General features: G+C 51.4%; 1 protein-coding gene across 1 annotated transcript in view; it reads left to right on the forward strand.

The window, feature by feature from the left end:
- The window catches only part of Wwp2 (WW domain containing E3 ubiquitin protein ligase 2), a 121,276-nt gene extending 100,901 nt beyond the window's left edge, over positions 1–20,375 (forward strand). Inside the window, exons 10-24 of the mRNA XM_055621071.1 lie at positions 2,696–2,870; positions 7,365–7,419; positions 10,388–10,469; positions 11,006–11,134; positions 11,486–11,561; positions 11,805–11,876; positions 12,051–12,139; positions 14,224–14,383; positions 15,750–15,883; positions 16,177–16,317; positions 16,835–16,955; positions 17,251–17,355; positions 18,194–18,290; positions 18,467–18,539; positions 18,636–20,375. Coding sequence (XP_055477046.1) covers positions 2,696–2,870; positions 7,365–7,419; positions 10,388–10,469; positions 11,006–11,134; positions 11,486–11,561; positions 11,805–11,876; positions 12,051–12,139; positions 14,224–14,383; positions 15,750–15,883; positions 16,177–16,317; positions 16,835–16,955; positions 17,251–17,355; positions 18,194–18,290; positions 18,467–18,539; positions 18,636–18,735 — 1,609 coding nt within the window. The 3' untranslated portion in view covers positions 18,736–20,375. The remainder of the gene's footprint in view (positions 1–2,695; positions 2,871–7,364; positions 7,420–10,387; positions 10,470–11,005; positions 11,135–11,485; positions 11,562–11,804; positions 11,877–12,050; positions 12,140–14,223; positions 14,384–15,749; positions 15,884–16,176; positions 16,318–16,834; positions 16,956–17,250; positions 17,356–18,193; positions 18,291–18,466; positions 18,540–18,635) is intronic.
- The last annotated feature ends 209 nt before the right edge of the window (positions 20,376–20,584 follow it).

Raw genomic sequence — 20,584 nt, forward strand, 5'->3', positions numbered from 1 at the left:
ACACACACACACACACACACACACACACACACACACACACACACACACAAAGCCATGTGACTGTCAATGTCCGTGAAAAGCTTCTCAGAGAACTGGACCAGTCTTGGGAGCACAAGCTATAACTGTAGCAATAGATGGGCCGAAGAAAGCATTCCTTACGATGAAGACCAGAAGGGTTTTTGCTGGGGAAATTGGCCAGCCCACAGGAGAACTGCAGACTGACCTTGAGGATCTTGGAATGACCCAGCTGAGCCTCTGTCTCAGTGAGGACAGGCACAGCCTGCAGCGCCCCTTCTGAATAACCAGCCTGCTCCTGGCTCATTTCAACATGGCTGCAGTACCCAGGAGCAGCAGGTGGGGTGTGGAGGGACTCAATGTTAACAACATAGGGAGCAATCCCTCCCAAAAAAGAAAAAGGGAAACCACATTATTATCGTTGATACCGTTATCAATGTTGGCCATGAGTTCACAGTGCGTCTCTTGTCCCTGCTTCCTGAGTACTGGGATTACAGGAGTGAACCACCATGCCCAGCTTCTAAACTTTAGTTAATATCTTCAAAGGTTTAAGGAAAAAATAAAAATGCAGCCTGGGTGTAAGAACAGGAAATCAGGAAATAAACCATGCACTAAGAAAGAGTTTTTAAAAGTTAATGTATAAGCAATAGGAATAAAATGAAAGCTAAGCAGAGTGGTACATACTTGTAATTGCAGTTCTTTTTGTGTGCATGTTTTTATTTTATGTGTATGAGTGTTTTGCCTGTGTGTATGTATGCCTGCATGCCCTGTGCCCAGGGAGGTCAGAAGAGCGTGTCAGATCCCCACGACTTGAAGTATAGACAATGTCAAGTTGCCATGTGGGTGCTGGACTTGAACCTGAATCCTCTGTGAGAACAAGTGGTCTTAACCAGTCATGAATCAACACCCCAGCCCCATAATCTCAGTTTTTGGGAGCAGAGGCAGGAAGACCAGTATTCAAGGCCATCCCAGCTACATAATGAGTCGGAAGCCGACATGAGCTACATGAGACCATGTCAAAATACCCCAAACCCCCAAAGAACCCAAAACTCATTAGAACATTTGGAGACATGCAAATTAGAAGGGGAGTTCAGGGACCTGGTATGGATGAGTCCTAGCAGGAGAGAGCAGACAGAGAATAGGGAATGACTATTACAACAAAAAGAGAAACCCTCAAACTGGGGCCTGGCAAGGTGCGTGAGAATGTTCGCACCTAAGCTAGCAATCTTAGCTCAGTCACTGGAACCCACACACTCCTGAAACTGTCCCCCGACTACCATATGTGCACTTTGGTACATGCACACACACATGCACACACACACACACACACACACATGAAAATGTAATATAAGACATTTTTTAAAGAAAAAAAATGAGCTGAACATGGTGGTAACTCACCTTCATTCCCAGCACTCAGGAAGCAGAAGCAGGTAAAATTTTGGTCTACATAGTGAGTTCCAGGACAGCCAGAGCTGCATAGTGAGACCCTGTCTCAAAAAAACCAAAAAGAATAGCCAAAGTGGAAATGTGTATTAATCCAGATTAACAGGGCCCACACCCAGTGCTCAGCCTGGAAAATGAAGACTGACCCACCCAAGCCACATCTGATGGAATTTTAGGGTGCCAAGAAAAGATGTTGGAAGCTTCCAGAGGGAGAAAATAGGGTACATAGAAAGATTGGGAGTCAGGAATGCCGCGGCAGCTGTCCAGTGGGCCATCACATCAAGGATGGGAAATGGCTTCCCATAGCTTTAACATTGCAGTGCGGAGGATAAAGTCATCCTCAGACATGCTGAGTTTCAGAAACTTGACTTTGGAGCCTACCTTTGGAACCTTTACTCAGAAAGTACTGTGTGATTTCCTACACCAAACGAGAGCAAGCCAGCCCAGAAGAAAGGAGGGGTGCAGCGCACAGCGCACTATGCTGTCCCATATGCCATTGAGAGTCGTATGGAGAAGAGGGGATGAGACAGCTGGGGACAACGGTGGAGAGCAGGCAACTGCCCCCCCTAGAGGAAGGGGATGGGAGAGGCATGGCTAAGAAATTAATGACAGGACGTTGCCTATCTATCCTTCTGGAGAAATAAACCACAAAAGTTGCTATCCAGAGTTGGGCATGGTGGTGTGCACCTTTAATCCCAGCACTCAGAGCCACAGGCAGGAAGATATCTGAGTTCAAGAACAGCATGATCTAGAGTGAGTTGTCTAGAGTGAGTTATAGACTAGCCCAGACTACATAGTGAGACCCTGTCTCAAAAAACAAATCAGTGTCCAACCTAAATTAAGCATTATAGGGAGTTTATCGGCTCATGTGATAGAAACTTTTAGATGCCCTGATTTCTAATGAAACTAGATCTTGTGTCTCAATATGCAAGAGCCAGCTTATCTCCTGTTTTTCTGTCCTGCTAGCTAATGGGCCAGCTTTACTGTATAACTGAGCTGGTGGAGGCTGGCTCTGTGCTTTTTCACTCCTTCTGAGAAAAGGTGAAAGACTGTTCTCCCTTACAATTCTAGGCAAATATCCTAAGATGCACTTTGATTGCCCTAGCATAGATCATCTGCCACTTGTGGCCCAGGCACTTCAACTCCTTGCAAGATACCCTGAGACTATTTTTAGAAGTTGGTGGGGTGCGGGGGGGGGGGGGCAGCAAAGATGGCCACACAAGCTCCTTGTTTCCAGGTGGGAAAAGCGCACAGACCCCCGAGGAAGGTTTTACTACGTGGATCACAACACCCGGACCACCACCTGGCAGCGCCCAACTGCCGAGTACGTGCGGAACTATGAGCAGTGGCAGTCACAGCGGAATCAGCTCCAGGGGGCCATGCAGCACTTCAGCCAAAGATTCCTCTACCAGGTGAGAAGCCAGGAGCACGCCAGGAATGGCGCGCCACCCTGCACATCAGTGTCTGCAGCCACACACGGGGTAGACCGCTTGGGGAGCAGGAGGAAGGGTGGCCAGAGATGGCAGCACCTCGACGCCGCAGACTTCACTCAGCACAGCGAGATTCCTCAGTCCCTAACGCAGTGACACCATGTCCTGCCTCTGCTCAGCGCCTGTGTATCTGAGCTGGATTTGCCATTTTTCTTGCTGTTTTCTTGAGTTGTCTTGGCTCCCAGGCGGGAAGGCCTGTGGCAGCTTGCTTTATTCAACTTCTCTATAGTCTTTAAAGATCTCTGAAAGGGGTCCTCTCTGTTAGCCCAGATTTCAAGTTCTTTCCCAGGTTGTCTAGGTCAGACTGGGGAGAGGTCTGCCTTCACTTCTGCTTGGTCTTTTTGCAGTTTTTCTTTCTGCTACCTCTCATTATAGCAAGCTGTCAGGGTAGAAGTTTGATTTGGGAGGGGGCTTGAAAATGAAACTTAAATGCAAAAACAGTTTTCTTTCTGAGTATCGTGGACTAGTTTCTTCAGCGGCAGGCGTGGAGGCTCTGTATGGATTTGGGGAGTTACCTTGTTTCTGTGAAATAGAGGATGTCTTGTACTGAAAAAAATGTGGTAGGAACTTTTTTTTTTTTTTTTTTCGTCTGCTTTAAATGTCTCCGTTGGTTCTCTCCTGCTTTTGGTTTTCCCTCTGTTTGCTACAGTGCCATGTCCTGGTTACAAGGAAGAAGGCTTGCTTTCATACAGTTATTTTGGGGTTTGGCCTTGTCCCAGGGTTTGACTAGGAAGACTAAGATCTGGTGCTGTGGTAGCTACAACCCCAATCCTCATCTTGCTAGGCTTAAACTGAGATCTTGTTCTTTGCTGCACTTTAAAGAACATGAAACATAGTTTAAAATGGGAGTCAAGGGCATTCAGATCGCTGGCTCCTGCCATCCTTTCCCGGGCCTGCCTCCACATACGTGCGCCTTTTCCGTGTTCCCTGGGTTACTAGTCTCTGTATTTCTGGTGTTTTCTTTTCTTTTCTTCTTCTTCTTTTTTAACTGCCTAAGGTGCTTTGTTGCTCCGAATTAGCTTGCTTCACCCTTGCCAACTCTCTTTGCCCTGTGTTTGTGTTCCTGCTGTGGTCCACTGAGGATACCAGCAGTCTTGTACATATATCGCTGCACCAGCACCCCTCCTGAAGGCTCCTCTCCCTGTGGAGGCTCTGTCTTCATTCCACCTGTCCTCTTCTGATAACTAAAGGAGGTCAGGGTCTGTAGTGTCAGCCCAGGCCAGTCATCCTGTGGTTACTGCTGTGTACACTCAGATTGTCCTATCCAGAAACAGACGGCTCCATCTTCCCTCAGATAGCCCTTGGACCATGGCCTTGGGCACCTGGGCTTTGCTCTGGATCCACCAGGCGCATCCTGCAAACATCATGCCTGCCTTCTGCTCTGTACCCTTCCCAGAGTCTTTCCTGCCTTTGGCTGTGTTTGTTCCACATTCTTTATGTCTGAGTTTGTATCTTAAAATATTACTGGGACTTTGTGTTTAATCCCACAGAGACTTGAACTCACATGAGTTTTCTGGCTCATGGGTTCATCCTGGGCTCCAGCCCTGGGATATTCCCAGGAAGGTGGTTCAGCCACCTTCCGTTGCACTTGTGTTTCTGGTTATGAAGGACACTGCCTTGTCTCTGAGTTCCTTGCACCTCCAGGAGCTTTGTTCCTGGGCATCAGTCCCCTTGTCCTGTCTGTGCTTTCCTGGCTTTGCTCTGTGTAACACACTTGGGCCCCAAGGGAAGATGAGGAGAAGGGCATTTAGTTGTCCAGTGAAGGCATGGGTATTTGCTTGGGATTTTCTGGTCATGATGTGAAGATTTTGTTTGTTTGTTTGTTTTTCTTCACTTCTATGCCCTTCCTTTTCTTATAATTTGAGTTGTAAAATGTACCTTACAGAAAAAATATCAAAAAAATAAAAAATAAATAAAAACCAAGTGATCCACTTTAGTAAAATCACTGTTAGAATCTATCAGTTCTGATTGCTTGTGTTGTATTCTTCAGTCTTGTCCATCCCTCTGTTTCCTATCTGTCTTTTCCTCTCTGTCCTTCCAGTCTGAGAGTGTGGTGAGTGGAATTGATATCATAAGAACTAGAGGGTACCAAGGAAATTCAATAAGGAGCGCTGTAATGAAGGAGAACCCGCATCGTATGAAGTTTGGGATAGAAACAATAAAACTAAAAAAAAAGCAAAAAGGGTTAAGCACAGGGTTCCTAGGTAGGTGCAGCAGTCCACAGTCCACACCTGTAGTCCCAGCTGAGGAAAGCTGAGGCAAGGAGGTCATTTGGGCCCATTTGAAGCCAGCCTGAACTACAGAGAGATTTCATTTCAAGGGAAGAGAAGAGGAGGTTGATGAATATTTTGGTTCCAAGTTCTGTGCCATCAGTAAAGACGTTTTGGCCTGGTTGTAGAGCTAAGTGTAAGGTGAGTAGAAGCTGCCGAATCCAGTTACTACCAGTTGGTAGCTGATACCCTGCTAGAGCCTGGGGTACTTTATCCATTACCTACACATTCCAGAGAGCCTAAAGCACCAGATTTATGTGCCCCTTCTTTTTTTTTCTTTCTTTCTTTCTTTCTTTCTTTCTTTCTTTCTTTCTTTCTTTCTTTCTTTCTTTCTTTCTTTTCTTTCTTTCTTTCTTTTCTTTCTTTTTTTCTTTTGTTGTTATTTGTTTTTTGCTGTGTAGACCAGGCTAGCATTGAACTCACAGAGACACATTTGCCTCTGCCTCCCAAGTGCTGGGATTATAGGTGTGCACCACCCCGCTTGGCCTGTTTCAGTTGCATGTGCTCCTTGGTAAGAGTATTCGCCAGCATGTGTGAATCCCTGGGTTCAGTGCGGGAAGGCTGCTGCCATGCCTGTTGCTCAGCACTGACCTGCTTGTGAGCTGACGGATGCACGTGTTTCGAATTCGTTCTTCAGCTTCAGCTGCTCAGTGTGTTCATGAAGACTCTTTCACCGTAACTGAGAAACAGAGCAGGAGTGTTCTGAGGTGCTAGGCCTCAACACCACCCGCCTTTCTAGTACTCAGACACACGTTCAGATGCCCAGTGTGAACTGGGGAGAGTTTTAGTAACAAGGCCGATCTGAGTTGGGATGGAGTTGGAGAGGCCCCAAGATGAGGCCAGCTTCCCCCAACTTTGTGCTGTGCGGCAGGAGGCCCTCTACCGAAAGGGATCCTGTCTCATCAAGGAACCTATGGTTTCGAGACTTGAATGACTCTCTTGGAACTTACTTGGAAGAGGAGCCTGTGTTGCCACCTTGGGAAGAAAGTTTCTCTGTCCCTTCAGCCGGGGTGGAGGGAGGGCTGTGGTGGGGGTTGGTTGGCAGTGGAGTGCCACCAGTATTTGTTCAAGTGCAGACTGAGCCCCATTCATCCTCCTGCTCGTGTGTGTGGCTCTGTCATCCCCAGATGGAGCCAGCCAGGTCTGCAGCCTGAAGTCTGCATTTAGAACTTGATCCCCTAATATGATGATTAAATTCTAGTAAGTGAAATGAAAATGTTTGAGTGGGGGAGAGAGAGGAGCAGAACAATACTTGTTCTCTTTAACTCTGAAAAGTTTCTGACGGTGCACCCCACCCCGCTTCCCGAAGGCTCTGAGAACTCTCCATCTACTGCGGCCCTTCCCCTGGGACCTTGAAGCAGAAATAGGCTGAAGGGCGCTAGTGTAAACAGTGACCCTGTCGTCCTGGAGCCCCTTCCCCTGTCTCTTTCACCAGCCCCAGCCCCACCTCCCCAGACAGGCAATCACAGAACACTGAGCAACTTCAGGTTCAGGCAGGGGAAGAATAAAGGTGCTTTGTGAAGGGGAAGGAAAACATTCCTGGGGGAGGTGAGGGGCTTGGGGCATGAAAGTGCCCTCAGTCTGGGTGGACGCTGCACACCCAGGAGGGAGGTGGCGGGAGGAGGGCCGGGCCCCAGCCAGGAAGCCCTGGGCGTGGGCAGGGCTTGTGGGAATGATTTCATTGGAAAGGCCTGCGGTATTTTTTCCCCTCCTGTGTGTGGTTCTTGGAGAAAGTTGGAGGTGGTGAGGATTTCAGTTGCCTTGGCCGCCGGGAGCAGGAGCTGAGCAGAGGTCGGCAGGGAGCTGGCGGGGAGCTTGCTCTGAGTGCGCCTGCCATGCTCAAGGCCTGGCTGCTGCCTGGAGCCCTTGCCCGCCTTCCTGGAGCGCCTCTAACCTCACCTGCTCTCCCTGCCCCTTGCCCTCTCGGTGCTGCATAGAACGCTTTTTTTGGGTTTTCTTAAACAAAGACTTAAAAGGGCAGATGCTGTCTGGGATTCCTCCGAATTCCTGCTAAGGGCTAAAATGTGGAAGTGAGTCTTTGGCTTTTTAACTTCTATTGATCCATTTACTTTTAAACGAAGCTTCTTTTTTTTTTTTTTTTTTTTCTTTTTTTAAACTTCTGTGTTCTGCTCTCTCTTGTGTTTAGTCTTCAAGTGCTTCGACTGACCATGATCCCTTGGGCCCCCTCCCGCCTGGCTGGGGTAAGTATTGAGTTCTTGGTCTTGTGTTAGCAGTCATACCATTCTATCCTGGTCTTCTGCGTGTGCTATCTCTTGGGTTTCCGTTGCACTTAAACAACGGAAGCGTGTGCTGAGGACACCCAGTTGGCGCAATGGCAGGGGCAGAGCCATCGGAGTTCTCCTGTGCTATAGTAGCACTCACCTGCCCCAGCTAAAGGAGCGGGACCCCAAGAAAGAGTTCCCCAAGAGGCTAGGGGACTGTTGGGTTTGAGTACTGAGTTTCAGGGTGGTGACACAGGAATCTACCCAATCCCAAAGTTATTTTGATGCACCTGATGTCTATGCAGATGTCTTTCTGTCTGTGACCCTGGTTTAGGGTGCCATCCTAACAAGTCTTCTGCTTTGCAGTTGATACACTGGAGGAAGGACGAGCAGCCTAATTTGCTTGTGGTCCCATTGTGAATGAGACCACAGGGACGCAGCGTTGCACCCTGGGTATCAGTCCTGAGAGTGCAGCCCTGCTGGCCGTCCCTTGTCTCAGCAGCTACTCCTTACCCAGCTTGGGTCCTTGGTAGGATTGGCCAAGAGTTAAGGCACAGGTAGTCATTAAGGGCCAGGCATCCATGACTTGGGAGCTATCATAGGCTGTTCTAGGAAAGAGTACTATGCAAAAAAGGTGTCATTAGAAATGGCAAGACACAGGAAATTCTGCAGCTTTCTGAGCTGGGCAGGATTTTGTTCAATCCTACAAGAGTCCTTAATGTCAAAGGGAGCAGTTATCACAGGAATAAGTAGGTCCTGGGTTTAAGTTCTTGGTTGGGGTCATGGAGGATGGTTAGTGTTGGTGTGGTAGGTGTACATGGGTGGGGAAGGGCCGCTAGGATGGTGACAGTGATATCAAGGGCATCTCTGAGGTGTGCTTTGGGGTAAGATCTTGGTGCAGGCACTGCTGTTCCCCGACAGTAATTTAAGAGGTTCTATCAACTCCCCTAGAGTACCAATGAGATGGTACATTCCAGAGGACAAAGACGCTCCCCTATTCTAGCACTAAATATTGATTAGTAAAAGCCTGTGGATTCTTGATTTCAGCTAGAAAGTCCCCATGCACACAGATGACTTGCCTGGTTCCCCGCCCCCAGCATTAAGGTTACTGGCACCTCTAGGGTTAGCAGGTCAAACATGAGGTTAGAACTTGGGGGCCCTGACATGGGCGGGGGAAGTGCTTCAGGCTAGGCAGGAGTCTGCAGCGCCACATGGCTGTGGTGACTTGAGTCTGGACTGGAATTTGGATTTGGCTGTGATGGGCAGCTGTGCGGCTCCATCAATTGTGCTTACTTCTTTCTGTAGCTGTCTTGCTAAGTGACAGTCACTAGCGAGCGAACTACAAAAACTTGAAGATAGTTCACAGGTGCGAAGTGTATGAGCATGTGAGCTAGGAAAAGAGGAGCCACACTGAGGGTCAGTGCTGTCCATGTATAATCAGAAGAGCAGAAATACCCCACACGTGAGAAAAGAACACTAGGCCGGGCATGGTGGCTTTGGCCTATAACGTTTAGGCCGAGGCAGGAAGAATGTGAGAGTTGGAAGAAAACACTGTGACAAGAACACAGTGTTTGGGGTTCTGGGTTGGGGTCTCGAGGGCTGTAGCAGGGGCTGCCTTTCCCTAAATGGTAAGAAGGGTGGAAAAGCAAGGCCAAAAGAGAATGCCTTTAATTGTGAGTGCACCGGTCTTCTGTTTGGCTTGAGGTCTCAAGTGCCCTTGTACTCACTCCTCCAAGGAGCCCTCATAGCTGTCCCTAACTACTGTTTGGGGATTTGGGACACATCCAGTTTAAGAGTTTCATCTGCTCCTGAGCAGCCATAATGAGTGACAAATGTTTCCAAGTCCATTTACCCCTAAAACATGGTCCTGCCGTGTTCAAAGGACTCTCTCCATCACTGGGCTCCAAAACTATTCGTTGAAGGCTGCCTGTGGGTACACAGGCCGCGAAGCAGTAGCAACATAAGGCAAAGTGGCCAGCAGCTCAGACCCACTGGACAGATTACCCGCATTATTGTTGTCCTTTGATTTGGCCCTTGGCTGAGCAGCCGTGGAGGATGTCATTTGCAATGGTGGCTCCTGAGCTGGGGCATCCAATCCATCAGAAACCTTAGGGCGGGGTTTGGTGGGGTGGTGAGGGCTGCTCTCCAAGGCTAGAGTACCCACTAGCTAGGGATTGAAAGTCTATAAAGGCTCCAGCCACCCCTGTTCTTTCTTTCCTTTATTTCCGGAGCTTTGTGAAGATTTGGTTGACAAAAGTCTATTCATAAACTGTCAGTTGTGTAGACAACAGGTAAGGCAGAGTCAGAGACCAGATCTCAGAGGAGATAGAAACTAGTCCTGCATGGTCTGGAAGGGGGCAGGGCTGGTAATGGACTCCCCATCTCTTTCCCCTTTTCAGTTTTTAGGTTCCTGTAGCTCCTGGAACTGATTATCGTCTCTTTAATCTGTGTCACTGTGAAAGAGTGAGAGTTGTTAGTGTTGCTTTTGCCAGGAAGGAAACAGCTTTGAGGAGCTTCCTGGAAGGCCGCTTTGTTGGAGCCCAGAGCTTGCCTCTGGCTTTCTCCTACCCACCCAGAGCTGGTGGGTCACCCTCCATCCCACTCTCTGAGGCAGAGAGGAGGCTGGCAGGGCAGCGGTGCTGCACACAGCTGGATACAGCTGCACCCCTGCTTCAGCAGGCCCCCTCTGTACCACCACGCCACCCTCCTCTGACAAGCCAAGCAACCACAGAGTTGGGAACGCGTGTCCCCTTCTCCTGCCCTGCAACAGGGAAAGGCTCTTTGGCTTTTCCCCCAATGGCAAGTGTGAGTGGGTCAGATTCTCTCCTCTTAACCTTCTGTAGCAGGTTGGCATTGGGGACAGAGGTTCTAATCCATTTCACAGGCAGCAGCACTGAGGCACAGGCTGGTTGAATCTGATTGCACTCTCTCTTTTCTTCTGTGGCAGAGAAGAGGCAGGACAATGGACGGGTGTATTACGTGAACCATAACACACGCACTACCCAGTGGGAGGATCCGAGGACCCAGGGGTGAGGATCAGTCGGGGACCGTGAGGGATGGCTGAGGGCTCTGGGCAACTGCTGCTGTGGCCAGATGGCCTTTGCATCTGCCTCACAGTGCTAACATCAGGGGACTCTTGAGGCCTCACATATATACTTGCTACCTCAAGAGCCTCAGGGCACAGGAGAGCACCACCCTTTCCTGGTGGGTGCAGGGGCATGGAAGGACATCACAGGCAGGAGATGAGAGTTTGATTGTCAAAAAGTTGAGGGCATTCTTGCCCCTCAGAAGCAGGGCAGGGACACTTGGAGTCTTAAGATTGCTAGTGAACATCCAGGCTGATGCTACCCACGCAGGCCTGTCATTTTAGCCCCATAGTAAATGGCCCCTTTTTGCACATGACCTGTTTTCTCACAGCTTTAGTCTCACCAGGTGCATATCTTAGAGTGTCCTCTCCCCCATGGTGAGCTCTGAAGAGCCTGGAGAAAGCAAAGACAAAGTAGGACTTTGGGGAAGTTGGCCTTCAAGCACAGGACAGTCAATAACTCCTCTTCTGTGTTTTCAGGATGATACAGGAGCCAGCCCTGCCCCCAGGGTGGGAGATGAAATACACCAGCGAGGGTGTGCGCTACTTTGTGGACCACAATACCCGCACCACCACCTTTAAGGATCCTCGTCCAGGGTTCGAGTCAGGGTAAGGACTCTCTCTGCCACAGCCTTGTCCCCCAGCACAGCCCCAGTGTGTCCTGTTACACTGGGGAAAGAGGTCTCTATGAGTGTGTGCTGTGCTGACCACTGCCCTCTAGTGCCAATGTGGGTGTCATTAAGGGCTGGGGGACCCTCCTTACCCAGAGCACCGCTGAGACCTTTCTCTCTAAGTGAGAGGTGTGGCTTCTTTGCATGTCTGTCACTCTCTTGGCAGTCTTACTCTACTCCTCTTTAAATTCCCGGAGCAGAGCATCCACTTTTTCTAGGGCTCCCAGAAATGAACTGTTCATTTTCTGAGAAATCAAATAGGTTCCAGCACAGCCTTTGTTTTCGTCAGGACAAAGCAAGGCTCACCTGGTGCCTACGACCGAAGTTTTCGGTGGAAATATCACCAGTTCCGTTTCCTCTGCCACGTGAGTTCTGGTTTGGGGACTTCTGTGGGAGTAGGGCTGGTAAGTGCTGTCAGCTTGGTCTCCCACATAGGCACGGGAGGAGATGTCTTAGATAGGACCAGGATGCTTGCCCCACACTGAGCTGCTTGTCTGGAAGGAGTAGGCTTCTAATCCTGGGGCGTGGAACTGTGTTGTCACAGATGGGAGAGCCCTTTGAGTGGACATCATGGGGAAGCCACAATTGAGTTTTCCTTTCTTTTTCAGTCAAATGCCCTACCCAGCCATGTGAAGATCAGCGTTTCCCGGCAGACACTCTTTGAGGATTCTTTCCAACAGGTTAGGTTATTCCTGATGCCGGGATCCTGGGCAAGCAGGCTTCCTTCCATCACCCAGTCCCATCTCATGGCCACATCTGTTAGACAGTAAGCCTTAGACAGAACCCCCGCCCCCACATCCCTGCCTGCTGTGCTGGGGTCAGGGGCAGGATGGCCGGATGCCCTGTCTCCCCAGATCATGAACATGAAACCTTACGACCTGCGCCGCCGGCTCTACATCATCATGCGTGGTGAGGAGGGCCTGGACTACGGCGGCATCGCCAGGTGAGCTAGGGTGCCCAAAGGCTCTCTGCCCTACATCCCCTGACATCAGGGCCCCGTGGCTATAAAGCTTCCTCCTCCATGCTGCTCTTATCCCCGAATTCTCCTGCATCAACAGATGTGATATTCAAAGTAATCTCTTGGGTTGGGTATGTAGCTCAGTTAAGGTAAGATGCTTGTCCAATGTGCAGGCCTGGGTCTGGCCCCCAGCACCACTTCATCAGGCATGGTAGCTCACGCCTGCACTTGTACCATTTGAGAAATAGAAGCAGAAGGATCAGAAGTTCAAGGTTGTCTTTGGTTACATAGTGAATTTGAGGCCAGCATGGGTCTCATGAGACCCTATTTCCAAAAAAAAAAAAAAAAAAAAAAAAAAAAATATATATATATATATATATATATATCATTATAAATCTCTCTGGTGAGTACCAGTAAGCCAGTGAGCCATGAATCAGGGTCAGGCCTCAGCCTTTTGGTTATTAGATTATGGGGATGCCAGAAGCTTCTTGGGTAGGGGTATGGTGTGCGGCTCTCTGCCACCCCACATGCCATTTTCCTGGAGTTAAAAAAGCAACCTGTCATTGTACCAGTGGGCAGTAGCTAACACTGGGTCTGTGGGTGTCCTTTAAGATCAACTCTCCTCTGAGAGCCTTCCCTCCATTTGATGCCAGAGCAGGTGAAGTCAGGCTCTCGGCGGAGCGTGTCTGATGTGTCTGAGTGTATTCATCCCCTGCTGCTGTCATGTGTACCAGTTGACAAAACTGAAACAGTATAAACCCTGAGAGACCTCAGAGCACTGTGTTTCCTTCATCCCACAAAAGTTAACAGGCTGTTTGGGAAAACACCGCCTTGGACGACAGGCAGAGGGCCCTAGCAGTGAGAAGGAGCGTCTTGGCTGTGGTGACCTCTCTGCTGAGCTTCTGGTGGGGGGTATCTTCTCGCTTGGTGCTGGGCTCACCCGCCTCTGGTCCTGTTTGCTGGTGGTGTAGTCTTCTGTGTTGATCCCATCCTGCAGATGGCTCGTTCTTTTTGTCCGTGGTGACCTCTCCAGGCTTGGTGGGCTTCTGGTGTGGCTCCCGCCCTGTGTGTCTCTCTCTGTGTCCTGCCAGTGGTTTTACCCTATGGTAGGTTACGTCATGCTGTTCTACCACAGGGTAGAACCACGGACAGGATACCGGGGCACCCTCTGCATCGAAGGACTCGTCTACACAGCCACAAACAGCCCAGAAGCCAGGGGCTGGTCCCAGCTGGTTTAGCTCAAGCTCTAAAGGACTCTGAATTCTGGCTTGAGGCACATACCTAGGGTCCAGGTAGATGCTAAGGCATCTATCTCCTGGGTGGGTGTCGGTTGAGAAGAAAGTTTCCAAGTTTGGGCTAGGGTCTGCTCATGGGTCCTCGGGTGAAGGGAGGGAGATGTGCAAGCCAGGTGCCTGTGGGGTAGCTAGAAGGAGTGAGGTTCCTGAAGGCCAGATGAAGCCCAGCGCTTTCAGGGTTCTGTGTTGGGAGCGTGTACATTGTTCACCTTGCACTGCGGACCAAGTGGGGGTGGAGCAGGGCGGTTATTGTCATGGAGCAGAAATGCAGTCGCAATAAACATGTGTGTCTATGAGTTCATCACATTTACTTATTTATTTATTTGGGGCATAGGTGTCTGTATATGGCAATATACCATGTATGGAGGTCAGAGGACAACTATGGGACTCAGTTCTCATCGTTTGCCAAGTGGGTCCCCGGGATTGAACTCAGGTTGTGAGGCTTGGATGCAAGAGCCTTTACCTGCTGAGCCTTCTTGCCTGCTCAGTCTGTAATGCTTTAATGTAGTACACAGAGCATGTTGGCCCTGGGTGTGAGGCGCCCCTTTGCCACCAGCTCTACATACTGTAATATAAACGTGCCCTGGGAGCTGACGAGCACACGCACAGGTTTTCCTGAGCACCATCTTCCGATGCTGTTGTCCTGCCTCACCTGAGCTCTGGAGTAGTCTGCCTCAACGGCCTCCCCAGGCACATGCCTCCAGGTGGCCTGACCCAGCAGGACCCCAGCTGCTGTGCGGAGGGCTCCATTGTTGTGTCCTCTCTTCCCCACAGAGAGTGGTTTTTCCTCCTGTCCCATGAGGTGCTCAACCCTATGTACTGTTTGTTTGAGTACGCTGGGAAGAACAATTACTGCCTGCAGATCAACCCGGCCTCCTCCATCAACCCTGACCACCTCACCTACTTCCGCTTTATCGGCAGATTCATCGCCATGGTAACGCCAGGGATGCCTCCCTTCTACCCTGCTTCTTCTTAGACCTCTGGGAAGGGCAGCCCTCAGGAGGCTGGCTCTAGTCACGGAGGCAACAATAACATAAACATCAGCCCTCATGGACCATTGTCCTGGCCCCGACCCCGTCTTTCTGTGACTCACAGTGACTCTCTCCTCTTCCTCATACAGTTTCTAACCTGGAAATTAAAAATACATACATACATACATACACGCATACATACATGCATATATACATACATACATACCTAAATAAATAAGAGAAGCTAGATAGCTGTGGAGGAGTGAGAGACTTCACGGTGGCCACACAGACTTTCTCATGTTGTGTAGTACATACTACGCAGAAGCCCAGGGAATTCACCCTAGTCTGTAGGGACTTAGAGGATATGGCCGGGCAAGCAGAGCCCCGACTGCCTGCCAGGCCTTTCTCTTGGAGGTGCTGTGTCTTCCCTGAGCCGCAGTGGGGAGGGAACCTTTGGGAATGTCTGACTGAAGCACTGGGCCTTTTGGAAGAGAGTTAGGAATCTTCCTGGGCTTAGATCAGAGCCACAGTGAACTGGCTGGTGTAAGGTTGGGGGAGGGGTTGGTGCCCAGCAACTGAGCTCACCTAGAAATAACAGGCTCAACATAGCGGTGCAGAGGGTCATGCCATGTCCTTTGTGATGACCCACAGAGCCTGGGAGGCTGTTGTCCTACTGTGCTCCAGTGCCAGCTTTTCTATGTTGACGTCCTGAGTCTTCCCACACTCCCTTCTCTGGAGTACCAAGGGACCTACAGCTCTGTCACTAAATATGGCCATTCCTGTCATCTGGAAGTTCCTGACAAAGAGCTGGCAGTGGCTCCAGAAGTGGGCATTCTCTCTGGGTCTAGAGACCTGCCTGGCCTAGCAGCCAACAAGGACAGAGCAATGAAACTCTTAGACTATTAGTCACCACCGGCCGCCATCTCTCCCCAGCCTCAGTGTCTGCATTATTTTTGGCCTCTTGTGCCACCCGCTCAGAGTGCCAGTGAGTCAAGGCTGCCACCTGCAGCTGTTATGAACAAGTTTGCTCTGGAAATGGGGACAGGCCTTTACTAGAAGAGGGAGTGGCCTGGCCAGTGTGCTGAGCAGACAGTGGGGCTTCTTTGCCTGTCCCTGTGGCTTTCAGGATGAGGTGAGTTTGTCCCTATGTCCAAGGAAGAAAGGAAGACAGAAAGGACAGTAGAAAAGCGCCTGTTTCGCAGGTGTCCCTGTTAGCTGGGCAGCTGGCTCTCAGGGAGGGGGGCAGGTGGCACCGGAAGCACTCTTGAGTGTACCTCAGGTGCTGTCCCAGGAAGGTCAAACCGTTTGCTGTGCTTCTTCCTTGGCCAGGCTCTGTACCACGGCAAGTTCATCGACACAGGCTTCACCCTCCCTTTCTACAAGCGGATGCTCAACAAGAGACCAACCCTGAAGGACTTGGAGTCCATTGACCCTGAGTTTTACAACTCTATTGTCTGGATCAAGTGAGTCCTACCTAGCCCCCTGCTGGTGGAGCAGGGCTCTGATTGGCCAGTTGATGCCCCTGGCCTTGATTTCCTCTACTAGAGAGGTCCCCGGGGGCTCACTTGGCCTCTCCTATAGTGATGAGAGCTTCTAGGCCTCCTGTAGGGCAGTTTTAGAGTTCTCCCCTTTGCAGTGGAAAATGCACCAAGCCACGGGTCACCTGTGACTTTCTAGTGCCTGCTGGGGGCCTCAGCGAGAAGTCGGGCCTGTTGGGACAGACCTTGATTTCTCCCCTTGGCCTCCCATGTCCTAGAGAGAACAACCTGGAAGAGTGTGGCCTGGAGCTGTTCTTCATCCAGGACATGGAGATCCTGGGCAAGGTGACAACCCATGAGCTGAAGGAAGGCGGTGAGAACATCCGTGTTACAGAGGAGAACAAGGAAGAATATATCATGTGAGCCTCAGGCCTGGGGGAGGGGAGCATGTCACAGACAAGGGAATGTGCCCTGGGTTTTGTAGTCTTTGACCAGCCCCCACCCCCATAGGGCCCACAGTCCCACAGACTGTGAGAATACGTTAGACGCATCTATCTGCCTTGGTTACAAAGTGACTTGAGCTAAGGACTTGGAGCCTCTGGCCTTGGTCACCAGCTCCGGGTTGATCTTTTATGTATCCAAGAAGCTTCCCAGCCCCAGGGAACTTTTGAAAACTTAATTGTTGCCATGCTCCTGACCCAGAGGATTTCTGTGTCCGGTGTGTTTCTGTCGTCGTTGGGCTCTGCAATGCTGATGTTCACATTCCCTGCTCCACCAGCACAGGGCTAGGCAGGACTCACTTGATCCAGTGATGTACACATTTAGGCTTCTTGGTCTAGTCCATTAAACCATACCTGTGTATGTGTGAGGTTCAGCAGTTAAAGGAGAGCACTGGCTTGGTGGCCTGGGCTCCATCAGTGGCTCGCCTGGTTTTAGGTTGCTGACTGATTGGCGGTTCACCAGAGGCGTAGAAGAACAGACAAAGGCCTTCCTGGATGGCTTCAATGAGGTGGCCCCTCTGGAGTGGCTGCGGTATTTTGATGAGAAAGAACTGGAGGTAGGTGCCGAAGATTGTGAGCCCCTGACCTCAAATGCTTTTAGGGTACCCCATCTCCATGATGTGCACCTACAGAACCTCACCACAAAGTCCCACATCTCAACAAGCTGGAGGCGGCAGGGCAGGCAGCGTCCCCCGGATCCTCAGCCCAATTTCCCCATGCTTAGACAGCGGGTCCTTTGAATATTCTGGGAAAAGCAGCAGGTTGAGGACATTTGGGAGCCGCCTGGTGTGGGCACAAGGAGGCGCCATGGGGAGGGCCGGCTGCAGCCGGCTGACATGTCCTCTCCTGCAGCTGATGCTGTGCGGCATGCAGGAGATAGATATGAGCGACTGGCAGAGGAACGCCATCTACCGGCACTACACCAAGAGCAGCAAGCAGATCCAGTGGTTCTGGCAGGTGCGGCTGGGCCCTCTCCCTGCTGGGCAAGGAGCTTTCGGGGATGTTTAGCTTCTACCTAGAGGCCAAGCTTAAGTCCGGACCCTTCATCTTTGACAATTCCTCCCCTACCCAACTTGGAGAAGTCTGGGCTAAACCCGTCTCTGGGCAGGATAGAGGTTGTGGCTATGTCGTTGCCAGCTTGTGTGACAGAGGTTATTAGCAGTTACTGTGGGCCCAGTTGCTGGGAGCCAAGGGGGCCTGTGGCCAGGAAGTGCAGCTGCAATTAGCTATGGGTCCCCTCCAGTCAGATGGGGCGAGAAAGGAAGGCACGTGTGTCTAGAAAGATGCCGTGAGCTCACCATCCTGAACTGGATGACCCGGTTCCTTTGTGTGTGTGTGTTTCACGGCTGTTGACAAGGAGAGTACGTGAAAGAGACAGATATCCTTGGTACGCGTATGTGGGCTGTATTTATTTTTTCAAGGTGCGGTTCACATGGCATTTGACAGCTCAGGTGTCTCAGGTGTTCAGTGGCTTTAGCTCCTTCATTGTGTTGTGCAACTAACACCATTGTCCAACTCCACTACAGTTTATCTCCCCAAGAGGAAACCCTGTGTCCCCCAAACAGCTGCTCCCACCCTTAGTGTGTCTTTAAAAGCAGAAGGGGGGGGGTGCCAGGCCCAGGGTGTCCCTGGGACCAATTGGTGACCTATGGACCTTTGTAGAGTGTTTTACAAACCCTTAGAGAAAGCCTCCTTGAAGGTCTGTGATTGCTGTCTGTCCCCGCCCAGTGTGACCCCCGCCCCTGGCCTGAGAGGCCCATGCTAAGGTCTGACATGCTGCCTTGTGCAAGTACAGGTGGTGAAGGAGATGGACAATGAGAAGAGGATCCGACTGCTGCAGTTTGTCACGGGAACCTGCCGCCTGCCTGTTGGGGGGTTTGCCGAGCTCATTGGTGCGTTTTTCTTTGCCCTCCTGGGGCCCTGGCTGGGGTGAGGACGTCGAGGGGCGAGGGGCAAGGGGCATGCGGCGTGCACATCTCCCTGGAAGCTGGGGAGTGTTGGTTGTAACTGTGCAGCTTTGGGAAAGGCCCTCTGTGTTGACACAAAGTGCACTTGCCTTGGGTGACAGGGAGCAACGGACCCCAGAAGTTCTGCATTGACAGAGTTGGCAAGGAAACCTGGCTGCCCCGGAGCCACACATGGTGAGTTCGCCAGAAGCGGCAGGTGGGAGCTGTGGGCCCAGGGGGGCAGGACACCCGCAGCCCGGCCTCCGGTACACTCTTCTCTCTCTTTCCCAGCTTCAACCGTCTGGATCTGCCACCTTACAAGAGCTATGAGCAGCTGAAAGAGAAGCTGCTGTATGCCATTGAGGAGACTGAGGGGTTTGGACAGGAGTAGCCGAGGCTGCCCCTCCCAGGCCCTCTAGCACATGTAGTCTCGAGTCCTTCCTGCCTGAGATGCCGCCGGCTGCACAGCCCTTAGGAGCACCCTTTGGGTAGTGGCCTTGCACGGGGCTGTGCTTTGATCATGTTGGTGACCGAAGAATCTGACCCCAAGAGTCTCTGGAGACCCTTCCTCCTATCTGATGATGGCAGTCTGGAATAAAGCCCGTGTTACCTTTGACTCCATCACCTGTTGCAAAGTCAGCGGGCTGCCCTTCCCTGCAAAATTGCCCCCTCCACTAGGACCAAGTCTTGGTGTGTAAGTGTGTGACTCAGAGCTGCTCAGAAGCTGGCCTCACCTGTTAGGTGAGGAGATAGTCCGTGTGGGCTGGCGAGCTGGACCCGGAACGCCAGGGTCTTTGCCAGCAGAAGAGGCTCCGCCGTCATAGACCTTTCCTGGAGTCTGTGGAACGGGCGTGAGGGAGCAACTCTGCATCAGCGCCGCCTGTGCTTCATTCCCTGGCAGACTGCAGCCAAGGAGACTTAGCAGCGGGCACGCGGTGCCACCAGCTCATCTCTTCCTAGCAAGCAAAGGCTGAAGAACCCACTGTGTGTCAGTGGGAAGGAGACGGCAGAACCCCCAGACCTTGCCCCTTGACAGAAACTGGAGGCATGTTCGTGCGTAGGGTTGCTTTCTGGTTTGCTTTGGGTATAGCATTCTCACCTTCGGTCAAGGATCTGGGGCCCTGGTGTTCTGGGTCCTTGCAGGGCCCAACCCTCTCGATCTAAAAGCTCCCCAGACAGCTGCTCCTCTCAGGAACCCGCTTAGCAGTTCCCCCAGTTCAGAGGCCTGGCTCTGCCGCCCAGCGCATCCCCACCACCTTCACTGTCCATTGACAAGGGCCCTTTGCTGGACACCAGGCAGCCCCCAGCTAGCAGCAGGTGATGAAGCTAACTCCAGGGGCCTCTGGAACCCACCGTGGCTTACAATGGAGCACACCCTGGCCAGCTGAGTGTCTGTGCTATGCAGGCGTGAGACTTTACCTGGCCATTGGAAAAGACACTACTGAAAACCAGCCGAAGGTCCTGGGCTGCCTCGATAGCTTGGCTTGATTTGTGGAGCTCCTGACAGCTTCCCACGTAGGAACACAGGCCCTTCTGGGGTGCCGGAGTGGTTATAGTGGCACACTCCCTCCCCAGGCCCCCCATGACATACTAGCTCCGGGGCACCCTGGGCACGCTTTCTGACTAGTCCTGGGAGTCTTCCGAGCGCAGTCCCTTCCTACCTTCATCCTTGCCCCTACAGCCTGTGAAACCCCCACATCGCACAAGCTGGTCCAGATGGCTCAGCTCACCGCTGCTCACCCCCTCCTCTCCTGTGCAGTCACCTGCCACACTCCCCATGAACATCACAAAGGCTGCTCCGTGGCTGGGTGGGGGACCAGCTGCCAGCAAGGTTTGTAGAAGCATCAGGCTCACAGGTGTGAGTGCGCATGTGTGTGCGTGTGCGTGTACACGTGTGCGTGCATATGTAAAATGAAAGTGCATACAGAAAGGCCTGTGCTAGCTAGCGCCAAGTTGGTCGACAGATTGTTTTTGTAATGCCTGCCCCGCCTCGGTATTGCCAGTTTATTGTGCAATAAACAGTCAGCAGCCGTGGAAGTGTCCGTGTGGCTGTTTCCACACACTGTGTCGTGGAAAGAGGCGTCCAGCCCCACAGGTCTTCTAGTGTCCCCAGGCCATGGCAGAGTAAAGATGCTCCAGCCTTGCTGTCTTTCAGAGTTTAGGTACCGACTTCTGGACTGGGAGGCACATCCTTCTCCACAGGTCGCCTGCCTCAGCCTGGTCACTGTGTCACACTCTCA

The sequence above is a fragment of the Psammomys obesus genome, unplaced genomic scaffold (genome assembly GCF_907164565.1).
Source record: "Psammomys obesus unplaced genomic scaffold, mPsaObe1.curated_primary_1811, whole genome shotgun sequence".
Taxonomy (NCBI): domain Eukaryota; kingdom Metazoa; phylum Chordata; class Mammalia; order Rodentia; family Muridae; genus Psammomys; species Psammomys obesus.